This window comes from Osmerus eperlanus, chromosome 20, assembly GCF_963692335.1.
Source record: "Osmerus eperlanus chromosome 20, fOsmEpe2.1, whole genome shotgun sequence".
Lineage (NCBI taxonomy): Eukaryota > Metazoa > Chordata > Actinopteri > Osmeriformes > Osmeridae > Osmerus > Osmerus eperlanus.
This window is the reverse complement of record NC_085037.1, coordinates 6468506-6480274: the sequence shown is the minus strand read 5'-3', so window position 1 is coordinate 6480274 and position 11769 is coordinate 6468506. Positions and strand designations below refer to the sequence as shown.

Below are 11769 nucleotides of genomic sequence, written 5' to 3'. Positions count from 1 at the left end.
GTGTGTAAACACATAGTTTATTCATACACTGATCACAACCTGATCAGACCAAATCATTTGGGTCACAAATATGATGCTTTTAATGTGGTCTGCTTCTTTAAGTAACTATAACTAAAAGCAATGTTTCCATTCCCTCTGAATGTTATTAAAGAAAATATTAACAATTTCCATAAAGAAATTCAGACACATTACATGAATAGCTCCCTTTGTCATAATTGTTGATTTCATAATCAAAAGAAGTGTGGGAAGGGCTACATTTCTATATAAAAATAGTGAATATTGAAATGGTGTGCATTTATTAAACTCGTATTTAAGGAACACACTGACTTATCAGAAAAATTCATAAACATTTTGAGATTTTCACATCATTACATAAACAGATTTGAAAAAATCTGGGAAAACCTTTGGGCCATAACATATGGCAATTTAACTAATACTAACTCAATCAAAGTGCAGTCAGTGAACTCACTCTAAATGGAGAGTTATTGCATGCCAGATCAATCAGAACAAAGCGTTGATTCTGTGTTATTTAACTTACACAGTTTATGTAATAAGAGCTCAAAGTTGAACTGACACAAACAATTCCTATCTTTCTGGTCTTAGGGACACTAATGTGTCAATCCCCATCGTCATTCCCTCCTTCCTTCCCACTTCCACATTCACAGCTGGCAGGAAGTTGACACCAGCTCCGTGTGTATCACATCACTCTAGCTTCAGCAAGAGGACTGGTATTTTTAGATTAAGGCAGACTGATCCAACTTCATTCCAACAGTAATCTTCAGTCCTTCACCTGGATGGATGGGATGGGACTGTGATACACTTAAACTTTTAGGCCCAGTTTCCCAGACATGGATTAACCCTTGTCCTAGACTAAAAAAGTTTTAAATGGAGATATTCATTACCTTTTTCTCTTACTTTAGGACTAGGCTTTATCCCTGTCTGTGAAACTGGGCCTTAAACTTGCTTGGCTCTTTCTTTCTTTAAAAACCTTGGACATCCACATCCACGCCCCCCATTTCCTTCGCCTCTCCTACTTCCCACACCCAGGACATTTTAAGTAAATAGTGTCAATAAAAACACAGATTCAAATAGTTCCTGAGAAAATATCAAATCTAATGTTGCCCATTATTGGCCAATATAAGAAATGAATGATCCAACTGCCCACATTAAGACACTCCTGCCCCAGCCCGGCTCTACCGTCCTCCATAGAGATGGATCTTGGCAAATGAGATGGTCTCGTCATAGTCCTTGTGGCCTTTCTCGTATATGACAAATATGTACTTCCTGTCCTCAGGGTAGTCGCTCCTCAGTGATGTCATAGACGAGTAGCCACTTGGCCCGGCCCATATCTGAACAGCGTTCTTCTCCCAAGACGTGCCATTTGTCAGAGACCAGCGGAGGGTAAGGTTTACCCCTGGGCAGACAAATTGGGAGGGACGGAAAAATGAAAAACAAATGATCATTTAAAACCATGTGACTTAGCAGACAAACCAATTTAGGGGAGGCCCCTCTTAATCTGCAGTCAATGTTATACCACTACTCTGCCCATCCACAGAGCCCCCACCCCCTTGGTCCTTACTCTGTTGGCTGCTGGCAGGATTGGTGAAGTAGAGCACGCCCTCCTTCTGCAGAGCCCCCGCTGCCACCGCAGGGTCCACCAGGGTGGAGTCAAAAATCAGCTCCTCCAAGGGCAGAGATTCCCCTCCGTCTAGGCTGCGCACCACCACACGGCACCGGCAGTGGTAGTTGTACTGGTTGCGCACGTTGATGACAATGCTGCCGTCCTCCATCTCTACAGGCTGAGGAGAAAGGATGGATGGATAGATGGTGGGAAAGAGACAGGCAAGAGGGATGGAGGGAGGGATAAAGAGTGACTGAGCTGGAAAACCAAGTCTGGTAAATAAAGTAAATAATGGTACAAAGACTAAGCTTTACTCATCAATTCCTCCACAGAAATGTTTCAAAATCACCAAATTGTGTATAGACGTTTATGGGTCCCTTAGTCAATGATTATTCATAAAATGTAATTAATTCCCAGAGTTAGCTCACTGGCACAACAGTGGATAAGAAACTCTGATCAGCCCAAAGTTTCTCCAGTCCTTCCCTGGTCTAACCTGGCACTCGTCTGGGTTGAAGTCTCCGGATTGTTTGGGCTGGTTGTAGGGGATGCTCTTCAGCGCAGCGCCATTGTTCCAGTTCCGTCCATGGTCGTCACTCAGGATGCAGAAAACCCCATCCCCCTCAATGCTGCCGTGACCACACACCACCAAGCGGCCTTTCGCTGGGGGGTAGCGCTTCTGTGAGGATGGACATGGACAGGAGGATGGACAGACTCAGCACACAGTCCACTGCCGGGCTTAAAGGCAGGGTCGGTAATTTTATTGAGATGCATTTTTTGTCATATTTGCTGAAATAAACTTCACATCCTGATAGCAACCCATACATCTAAAACGTTTGATAGTACAATTGAATGAATCCAGTATCTGTGGGTGTTGCAGGACTGTAATAAACACAACCAATCACTTGGTTTGGACCAAACTTAATGATTGTAAAAACAAATCCTGAATGTAACCATCCACTGAGAGTTGACCAGAAGACAAGCCTTATAACGTGAGTACGATACTGATCATTACTCCAAACCGAGAAAAACATGACCACCAACCTGGATGCCGAAACCAGGCCCGGGGGCGAAGCTCTTCACCCCCAGCTGGACAGAGAGGTTGCGTGGGGGACTCCAGCTCAGGCCATCATCCAAACTCTCCACCATCATGGTGCTTGAGGGGCTGCAGTGGTAGCGGTGGAAACAGATAGAGTAGATCAGCATGATGGAGCCCTGCTCCTCATCCGCCACCACTGAGCCCAGGTTAAGACCATCCTCCAGAGAACCGTCATCCTCTATGAACGAGGTGGGAGACCAGGTGGCCCCTAGAAGATGGAGAGATGGAGAGGTATATGACTTATGTGTCTCTATATTTAGGAGAAAAAGGTTGTTTACTGAATGATATTCTGTCTGTCTGTCTGTATGCTGAAGGGTGGGTACCATACCTCTGTCTGTTGAGCGACGCAGGGCAATAAACTTGGCTCCTATGTCATTTTGTGATGCCTTCCTAGCCTCTGCAAAGGCAAGCAGACTGCCCCTTGGGGTGAAGCTGACCAAGGGGATACGGTAGGTGTCCACCTCCCCAGCCCCTCCGGCCACCCACAACAACTGCTCGTCATAAACCAAAGGGTCAATCTGGAAGAAATGGGGGTTGGGATGGGATGGGGAACGGGGAACGGGGGGAGTGAGAGAGATTTGTTCATTAAAGAAATCCACGTTCTAAGAACGCTGACTGTTAGCTTGAGGTAGCGGTGAGTGAATCGAAACAGTGAAACAGACTTCGGCTTCCTTGACTGTTAAAGGAGAAAATTGACTGAAAAAAAACAGCATGTGACAGAGCAATCAGCAAGGAGTGCCAGTGTCAGTAAAGTTCCTCAGGTGAAGTTTCTTCTTGCATTGTTAAAAATGTCACTGACTCTTTAAAACTCTTAAATGCGTTGCACATCACCCAGCATGACAAGATCAGTTCATGCAAGTTCGATACAGGAAGAATGTTTACGAAAGGTCCTATGACCGTACAACATATTGTGACTGCTATAGACACCAAAACATAAAGCCTACTTCTGGAATTACCTAACACAGGTTTTGAATGCCATGGAATTCCAGAAAACATCGTACAATGTTGGCTACCCTTGTAATTTGGGTATTCTACCCAATATCTTTTTTTAATTAATGAAAGATCGCTATGCAGTTTGCTCGTTGACATACCTCCAGGCCATTTACTGTGCATTCACAGTAACCTAACACAAAGGAAAAAAGAACAGCGATTCCACATCTCACGCGCATAGAAGACGGTCTTGCAAACATGTTGTTTGGTATGTTCCTTTACGGTTTACTGTTGTCTTGTAAATGTCAGAAAATCGACACAGATAAAGCTACAAGAAGTAACACTACCCCAGCCTGCTAGCTAGTTAACAGTGACCATATTCACATCCTGATCTAAACACTTCGGTTACATCATATGACAGAGGTTGGGTCACGTGACTTTTTTTGGTCATATGGCACTAGAAGAAATAAAAAAATAAGTCACATGATCGAAACCAAATAAAATGGAGAAAGTCAAAATAGCCTTAAAACTGAACATGCCCAGGCAGCATATTCACATAATCACACTTAAATATGAAAATAACCGTTCATAGGCCCAAGTTGGTTGGTCGACAAGAAATCCATCACTGATAAAATTGGTAAAATGATTATACATATTTACATTTACTCATTTAGCAGACGCTAAATGACGCTCTTATCCACATATACCGGGGATCTCAGCTAGGATCGAGGCCTGCCTCACAGATATCTCCGCCTGGATGATCGAGCACCACCTCCAGCTGAACCTCGCCAAAACAGAACTCCTCATCATCCCGGCCAAACCCTCCATCTCCCACGATCTCTCAATCACCCTGGGATTGGCGACGGTGACCCCTTCATCCTCTGCCAGGAACCTCGGGGTGACCATGGATGACGAGCTCACGGCCCACATTGCTGCGGTCTACCGGTCGTGTAGATTCACCCTCAACATCCGGAAGATCAGGAGATACCTGTCTTGAGCATTCCACCCAGCTGCTAGTCCAAGCACATGTCCTCTCAAAGTTGGACTACTGCAACTCGCTGCTCGCCGGTCTCCCAGCATGCGCAACCCGCCCTCTCCAGAGGATTCAGAACGCGGCGGCCCGTCTGGTCTTCAATCTACCCAGACGCTCCCATGTTACCCCGCTCCTCATCTCCCTCCACTGGCTTCCCATCACGGCCCGTATCAGATTCAAGACTCTGGTCCTGACCTTCCGAGCGGTGAACGGTACTGCACCCGACTACATCAAGTCTCTCCTCCAGCCTTACACCCCCACCCGCCACCTACTGTCTTCTTCTGACAACCGTCTGGTGGTCCCACCGCTCAAGAGCGCCCGGTCCCAACACAAGGTCTTCTCCTGTCTGGCCCCCCAATGGTGGAATCAACTCCCCACCTCCATCAGGGACACTGACTGTCTCCCCACCTTCAAGAAAAGGCTCAAGACGCACTTGTTCCGGGAGTACAACGGCACTTAGGAATTCTTGGCTGGACCTGATGTTAGTTTCCTCCAGGATCACAATGACTCGTATTGAGAGACTTGTTGCTCTTGTTGGTTAGTTGCAACGGTTTCAAACTCTTGTACTCGCTGTGAAATATTTACTGTTGATTGTTTTTTTCTACAGGTACACTCTTGCTCTCTTGTGGAGAATTTCATGTTGTTCAATTGTAACTTGTTTAACTGCATGCTCTTATGGTTCTTCCCTTTGGCACTTATTTGGTTTTCCACCATGTAGGTATCATGTTTTGGCTGCTCGCAATGTTTGGGGCTATCTCGTTGTTATTATCAGTGACCTATGCTCTTTTGTAAAGCTCTCTCTTGGAAGTCGCTTTGGATAAAAGCGTCTGCTAAATGCATAAATGTAAATGTAATACATCGTTTTGTTTTTCTCTTCTCTGTTGGGCTATACAATATAATTCAACGGACATATTAGGTTTTTTAAATACATATGCAGCCATAAAACATAGGCCTACTTACTCTGGTATTCCACAAGGGGGCGCACTGGCTTCGATGAAAAAGCTGGGTAAGACTTTTGCACTGTACTGCTAACGCCTTTCTGTCAAGATACTCACGTATTTATTTAACCATTTATTGCAATGGAAATAGGGTTGTCTTTAGCAGTGTGCTTACATCTAAGGCACAAATTATTTATTTTTTCTTTGGTATGTGTGCGGCAGCATAGGCTACTTCATTTCATTATTTCTTAAAGCATTTTTTTTTTTACTTGTGACTTAATTGTGCCAGAGTTTTGCACAGTACTGTACAGTATGTTCGTGTCATTCTCTGTGCTTCTGGCCCAGGTTGAACGTGAGCGCATAAGGTCCACAGCATGTTGTTTGAATAAACATAACATTATTTTATTTCCAAAATATCTGGATGCAAAGGCGTGGTGCACTGGGTTAAGTTTCTTAAAAAATGTTTCTAAGAATGTGTGTACATTTTTTTGTGTGTGTGGGGGTATGTATGCATGTGTTTGTGTGAGAGACAGACCCACCAGACCAGAAACATGACTCCCAGAACACCAACAGCTGAGGTCCCTGGCAACAAAGTGACAGCAACCTAACCAGGTAAGACAACTAGGGTATTCAGTCATGTGTAGTTTATGTGATAATATAGGAATTGTAATGCACAAAGTATAACCAGCTAAAGCTTGTTTAAACAACCATGAAGAGCCTCTGAAGCTAGTACAGATAAATGTTTGTCGTACTGTCTAAAAAAACATTCAGAAGAGATGTCAAAGATTCTTGCATACATAGACCACACATTAAGTAGACTTATTCATTCATTCTTTTATTCACTCTAGGCTGAGAAGCACAGACTGCATTCCTTCAGTCATGTGGCCTTGCTGATCTGAGTCACACGCTAAAAGAGAGAGAGAGAGAGAGAGAGAGAGGAAGGGAGAGAGAGGGTTGATATAAAAGTATATGGTTCGTAAGGCCAGTAGGATCTACACTGGTAAAATACAGCACGCAATTATGGTATGTCATGATATGTCATTTATCATTTTACTTATCTCTATTGGATTATGATAATATAAGTGTCTCAAGGGAATAGTTAAAGGGATTTAGCAGGAAGCTAATGAGATGCTTCAACTTGATCAACCTGTTTGTAACTTGGAATTCTGAGTTTAAGCATACAATTAGAATTTCAAAAGCTAGAGCTAACTATTCCACATATTGAATGTAGAAAATTGTTAAATACTGTGAGGTCCCTATAATGTAGGGCAAAGAGGTGGAGTTGGAGAGGAAATGGGCATGTGTTTGTTACCCCAAGACATGGTTTGTGTGTTTCTCATCACAGAACACACATGCAGACACACATCAGTTGGTAGTAGATAAACACACACACACGTCATGCAAACACACGCAGCACATGCACATTTTTGTTGGGAACAGGTAGTAGGCAATAGTTTCTGTCAGTCTCAAGACATGTCTTCTCCACTCTTCAGAGGATGTGAGAATTAGAAAGAGAGAGAGAGTGTAACGAAGACTAGTAAGGAAGGGGGGAGGGAAAAATAGTTAGAGTTGCGTGAAGGGCTGGGAGTTGACATCAGGGCTTCACACTTGTCTGCTGAAATGTGTCTCACTTTCTAGCAAGCTAACTAAGAATAACGAGAGAGAGAGGGAGGGAGGAAAAAATAGGAACTGAAAAGTTACAGCTGTGTCTGAGTGTAACTATTCTCTCTCAGTTTCTCTTTCATCCTTTTTTCAGACTGTTGAGCTGTCGAAGGGAAAGGAGAACTGTTGAAGACAGCCGTGGACTGGCGTCACCGTAAGTTTGTTTCATACGGTTGTTGTGTACTTTTCGTCTGCGAAACCATGTAAAGTGTTACCTAAGGGTGAAAATATAGGTCAGGGGTTATCTATAGTAAATATGTGATATAAATAGAGTTGTCCTGGATACTTGTGAGTACTACCTATGTTTGGCATGTTTATCTTTGACAACACAAAAACAAGATACAGTTGCTATGGTGCTTAAAATAATTGTCCTTGGTTAATCTAAATCAATCTGATCAAGATCTACAACTGTCAGTGGTGGTAAAGCTGTTAAAGGCTGCCATAAAATGTTTGAACTATAACGCAAGACTGCTTTACAACTTTAAGTATGTAAGGCAGTGACTGAAAGTGTTGTCACAGTAACAGTGACTGAAAAGCAGAAGCAACATGGTTTCTTGTTACTTTTGAATCATGAGACAATTCTTCACTTGCTTTTACAGGCCCAGAGTTGTCACAGAGCTAAAGATTGGACATGGATTCTCAGATAAAGCTGCAGTTCATACACTGACATACTGTAAATAGTGATGCAAATGTATTCAAACGTTGAAAAGGTAGATCTCTTCCTTCAGTGTTCTCACACCCTCCATCACACATCAGGGATGTTATCGTATACTAGCAGATAAGCTACAGAATCCCACACAGGAAACAGACAAGTAAACAGACCAAGCAACAGTGCTCACAGATTCCGCAGCATTCACCATGCTCTCTGAGTTTATTTTCATTCTTATCGACTTCTTCTCACCCACACTGCAGGGATCTTGACTCTAGTGTGAACCGTGCATACATGTGGACTCATTAAGGGTAGTTGTTGTTTAAGAGTAAGTGGCAGCATGCTCATGAACAACCATTATGTTTATTCTTTTGGTATAAACATAGTCCCGAAGGATTTTGTAACGATGGAGGGCGACACAGAGAGCGATGTTGACATGCAGCCCAGACACGCCAAGGCCCAGACTGAAACTGAAACCACCAGATCTTCCAGATATACCAACGGTTGGTAGTTAAAGAACAGATGTGGCACAGATATGTATCGAGGTCAAACCTTGCATGTTCCAGGTTTGTCTTGCCAGCGTGTCTCTAGCTGAACCCTATAAGCCTTACCTTCTTCTGTTTTCTCTCTTGCTTTCTTTCTCTTTTCGGAATCTCCCTTCTTGTTTTTTGGTACGCTCTGTTCACTTAGTGTCTGTCACAATATGTTACTTTCAGCCTAAACACTCATTCACCCTCTCTTCTTCCCCCTGTCCTCTCCTCCAGGTCAGTGTGTGCTGGCAGTGCCGAGCTCATCCATGCTGGTCCCCGGCTTTGATCTGACGATTTGCAGGGCGCTGCTGGAGAAAGAGGGCTTCCAGGTCACTGAACACATAAACACACACACACACACACACATACATACTGTACATGCACACACACTCTAATGCAGATTTTGTATAATCTATCATGTGATTCTTGGTTGCGTCATTGCAGATTCCAGTGAGAGACTTTGAGAGCCCTTTAAAGACTGCTCTTGACCACGCGTCAGTCAGGAGATATCTGCTCTTCAACTCCTCCTTCTTCCACTTAATCTTGGCTCCGGTATACCTTCTCCTTCCCACACTTTCACTCATGCTCCAGTTTACTGTGTTTTATTATTTTATTATTCAACTATCACTGTGCTCACACATAAGAAGCACCTGAATCAGTGTCCCCGTTCTAGTGCCTAACATTATGTCGGAGCATTCTCTGTTGCTTTGTCAGAATCTCCTGTATGAAGCCAGCCTGTCAATCTCCTCTCCAGGTGATCTATATTGTGTTCTGGTGCGCAGTGTACTCCACCCTCCATCTGTACCTCTCCATCACAGACTACTGGGTGCTCTACCTGTCTGTCAGCCTAGTCTCCATATTACTCACCACTGCCATAGTCCTTAGACTGCACAACAGCAACAAGAAGGTAGGTGTTCCTTCTAGCTGCTGCACTGTGCAGAGAGCATGTCTACCTTGATGTGTCAAGTAGAGCCCTATTCATAAGCATGATGGAGGTCGGGCATTTGCAAACCTAGTGTGGATAGATGGTTATTTTGGGATGGATTTGTCATCTCTGTCTGAGTCCTGGACATGGTGCCCTTCCAGATCAACATGAACGTGGATGTGCGTCTGATCCAGGTAAACGAAATGATGAGCGCACACAATCTGATAGTGGGTGTGGCCGACTGGGTGCAGAACTGCACTGGGAAATTACAGGTAGGTGTTGTCTAGTGGTGGGAATGTGTGCCATGACCAAGTGCCAGATCACAACAACAACATTGCAACCCACTGCCACTCTCTCTCTCTCTCTCTCTCTCTCTCTCTCTCTCTCTCACACTTTCTCTGTACTCTTTCTATTCTGCCTCTCTGTCTTTTTCACTCCATCCTGCTCTCTCTCTCTCTACTTGCTATTTATTTCCTTCCCTGCCTCCCTCCCTGTCTCTCCCTATATCTCTCCATCTGCCAGCTGTTCTGTGTATACTGGGACATGACCCGCTGTTTGAGGGCCCTGACTGAAACCGTGGAGGATCTGAAGGCTGTGGGAGAGAACAAGGCCCAGGTACCCCTCCCCCCCGGTTTATTGATCTGTGTGTATTACCTCAGGTACAGCGCTCTACACGTACACACTGTTTTGAAGGACATTAGGAAGAAATATGCATAAATCAATACGCATTCTGTTGTTTGAAAGGATTCTCCTCGCTAATTGACATGAGGACAAGCATTTATGACACTCGTAAATTTCACACTAACAGAGTATTTCATCTTGTGTAAAGTACATTCTTTAGATTGGTGGCTTGGGAGTGTCTGGTGTCATTCTGTAAAGGGAAATGGAGCGCAGTTCCATAACCAACCAATCAAGTCAACTTTGCCTCAACTGTGTCTTCTTTAAATCAGAAGAAACTGAAGAAAAGGATGTCCCATCTCCTCTTGGTGTCAGAGGTCATGAACCCTGACCCTGAGGTGGGTTCACGGGTCGAGGAGGGCTCTGATGAAGAGAGGCCTTTGCTTCCGGAGCAGAAGGCGGACCACAATACCTCCAACAGCCACCGGGAGGACACCAAACTCACCACCAACTACAGCCTCGTACCAGAACTCAGACTCCCATCCCAGGTCAGAAAGAGAGAGAGGGAGAGAGAAAACTATGTCAAACACACCTCCCAGGCCTTATGTAACCACGTCCACCTCAGCATGCAGCTCAAGATTGTCAAATGCACACAAACACAAACGTTATTTCTCATGAAACCAGGCCCTTCCACGACAGTGCAGACGTAAGTTAAGAAGGCCTCGAAAAAACGGCAGCCATCCCAGTCGCCACCGTCTCACTTCCCGTGTCTTTTTCCCGTGTGTCCTAGGCCGTGGCTCAGCAGCTCCTCCTCACATACAGTGCAGCGTACGTCAAGCTGCTGGTCTCAGAGAGTCTGCCGGTCCAGAGTCGTGGGAGCCAGCTGTCCAGGAGGAGCCACTGCCCCAACGCCACCCTCTGCCTCTGTCAGTACATCCAGGTCAGGGTGCTTCGCTGCTAGAGCCTCTCTGGAGGGGACACCCTGGATTATATATCCTCCTTTATCAACCACTGTCACTATACTACATCCCAGAACACTGTAGGACAACCCTGCATATTTTCACTAATGATCACGCCCTGTTTCTGTTGATGATTTGTAAAAAACAATAAATATATTTTTTTTTTTCGACGGTCGGCATGGTTGTTGTGGCCCGCTGGACACGTGCACATGTAAAGAAGGCCTAAGAAAAAAGCTGCTTCCCCTGCCGTCCTGTATTGGGTGGGTGTGTGCATGTGGTGTGTGTGTGTGTTGAAGGATAGGGATCATCAGTGGTTATTAATCATGCCTGTGGATGCAGCCGATGTGCCAGGTTTGTGAGTACCTGGTCGCTGCGTGCCGACACTAACACTCAGGAGGGGGGGCGGCGTCGGGCAGACCCAGAAAGGTGGGACGGAGCACAGAATCATGCGGCGGCAGTCCAAGTAAAATGATCTCAGAGACGCTGTGTCTCTTTGGGAGGCTAAATGACCATCTGTGATCCTGTAGACACAGTCTGGCCTGGTCCCCCACCCCTCTCCTCCCCTCTCCTCTCCTCTTCTCTCTCCACAATCACACACAATCGCTCCTCCCAACCTATCTTCATTTCTCTCTGCATGCGTAGCAGAGAGAGATGAGCAGAGCTTGTGCACCAAGCCTGTGCTTGAGTTTAACGGATGTCAGTAATGCTTACACAAGGAATGCGCTGGCATTCCTTTAAAGCAAAGATGAAAGCAAACGGTACACATGCTGCATTTGCACAGAGGCCTGTAAATTGTGTCATAAAACAA

General features: G+C 44.9%; 2 protein-coding genes across 7 annotated transcripts; one reads left to right on the top strand and one right to left on the bottom strand.

Annotated features, from left to right (window-relative positions):
• Nucleotides 1–928: 928 nt before the first annotated feature.
• neu1 (neuraminidase 1) lies at nt 929–4064 on the bottom strand. The gene is made up of 6 exons (XM_062445837.1): nt 3809–4064; nt 3046–3235; nt 2663–2925; nt 2115–2297; nt 1580–1799; nt 929–1414 (listed from the first exon to the last, which is right to left on the bottom strand). The coding sequence occupies exons 1-6, from the start codon at nt 3905–3907 to the stop codon at nt 1194–1196; spliced, it is 1176 nt and encodes a 391-aa protein (XP_062301821.1). The 5' UTR covers nt 3908–4064; the 3' UTR covers nt 929–1193.
• Nucleotides 4065–6507: 2443 nt separating this feature from the next.
• On the top strand, nt 6508–11131 carry tmem268 (transmembrane protein 268). 6 transcript variants are annotated; one of them, XM_062446001.1, is made up of 11 exons: nt 6508–6641; nt 7375–7434; nt 7880–7990; nt 8324–8432; nt 8694–8788; nt 8904–9011; nt 9214–9366; nt 9546–9656; nt 9907–9999; nt 10335–10550; nt 10793–11131. In XM_062446001.1, the coding sequence occupies exons 3-11, from the start codon at nt 7964–7966 to the stop codon at nt 10961–10963; spliced, it is 1083 nt and encodes a 360-aa protein (XP_062301985.1). In that variant the 5' UTR covers nt 6508–6641; nt 7375–7434; nt 7880–7963; the 3' UTR covers nt 10964–11131. The 6 variants fall into 6 exon arrangements, with proteins under 6 accessions (XP_062301985.1, XP_062301989.1, XP_062301986.1 ...); XM_062446005.1 differs by lacking the exon at nt 7880–7990; XM_062446002.1 differs by lacking the exon at nt 6508–6641 and having other exon boundaries at nt 7127–7434; nt 10338–10550.
• The last annotated feature ends 638 nt before the right edge of the window (nt 11132–11769 follow it).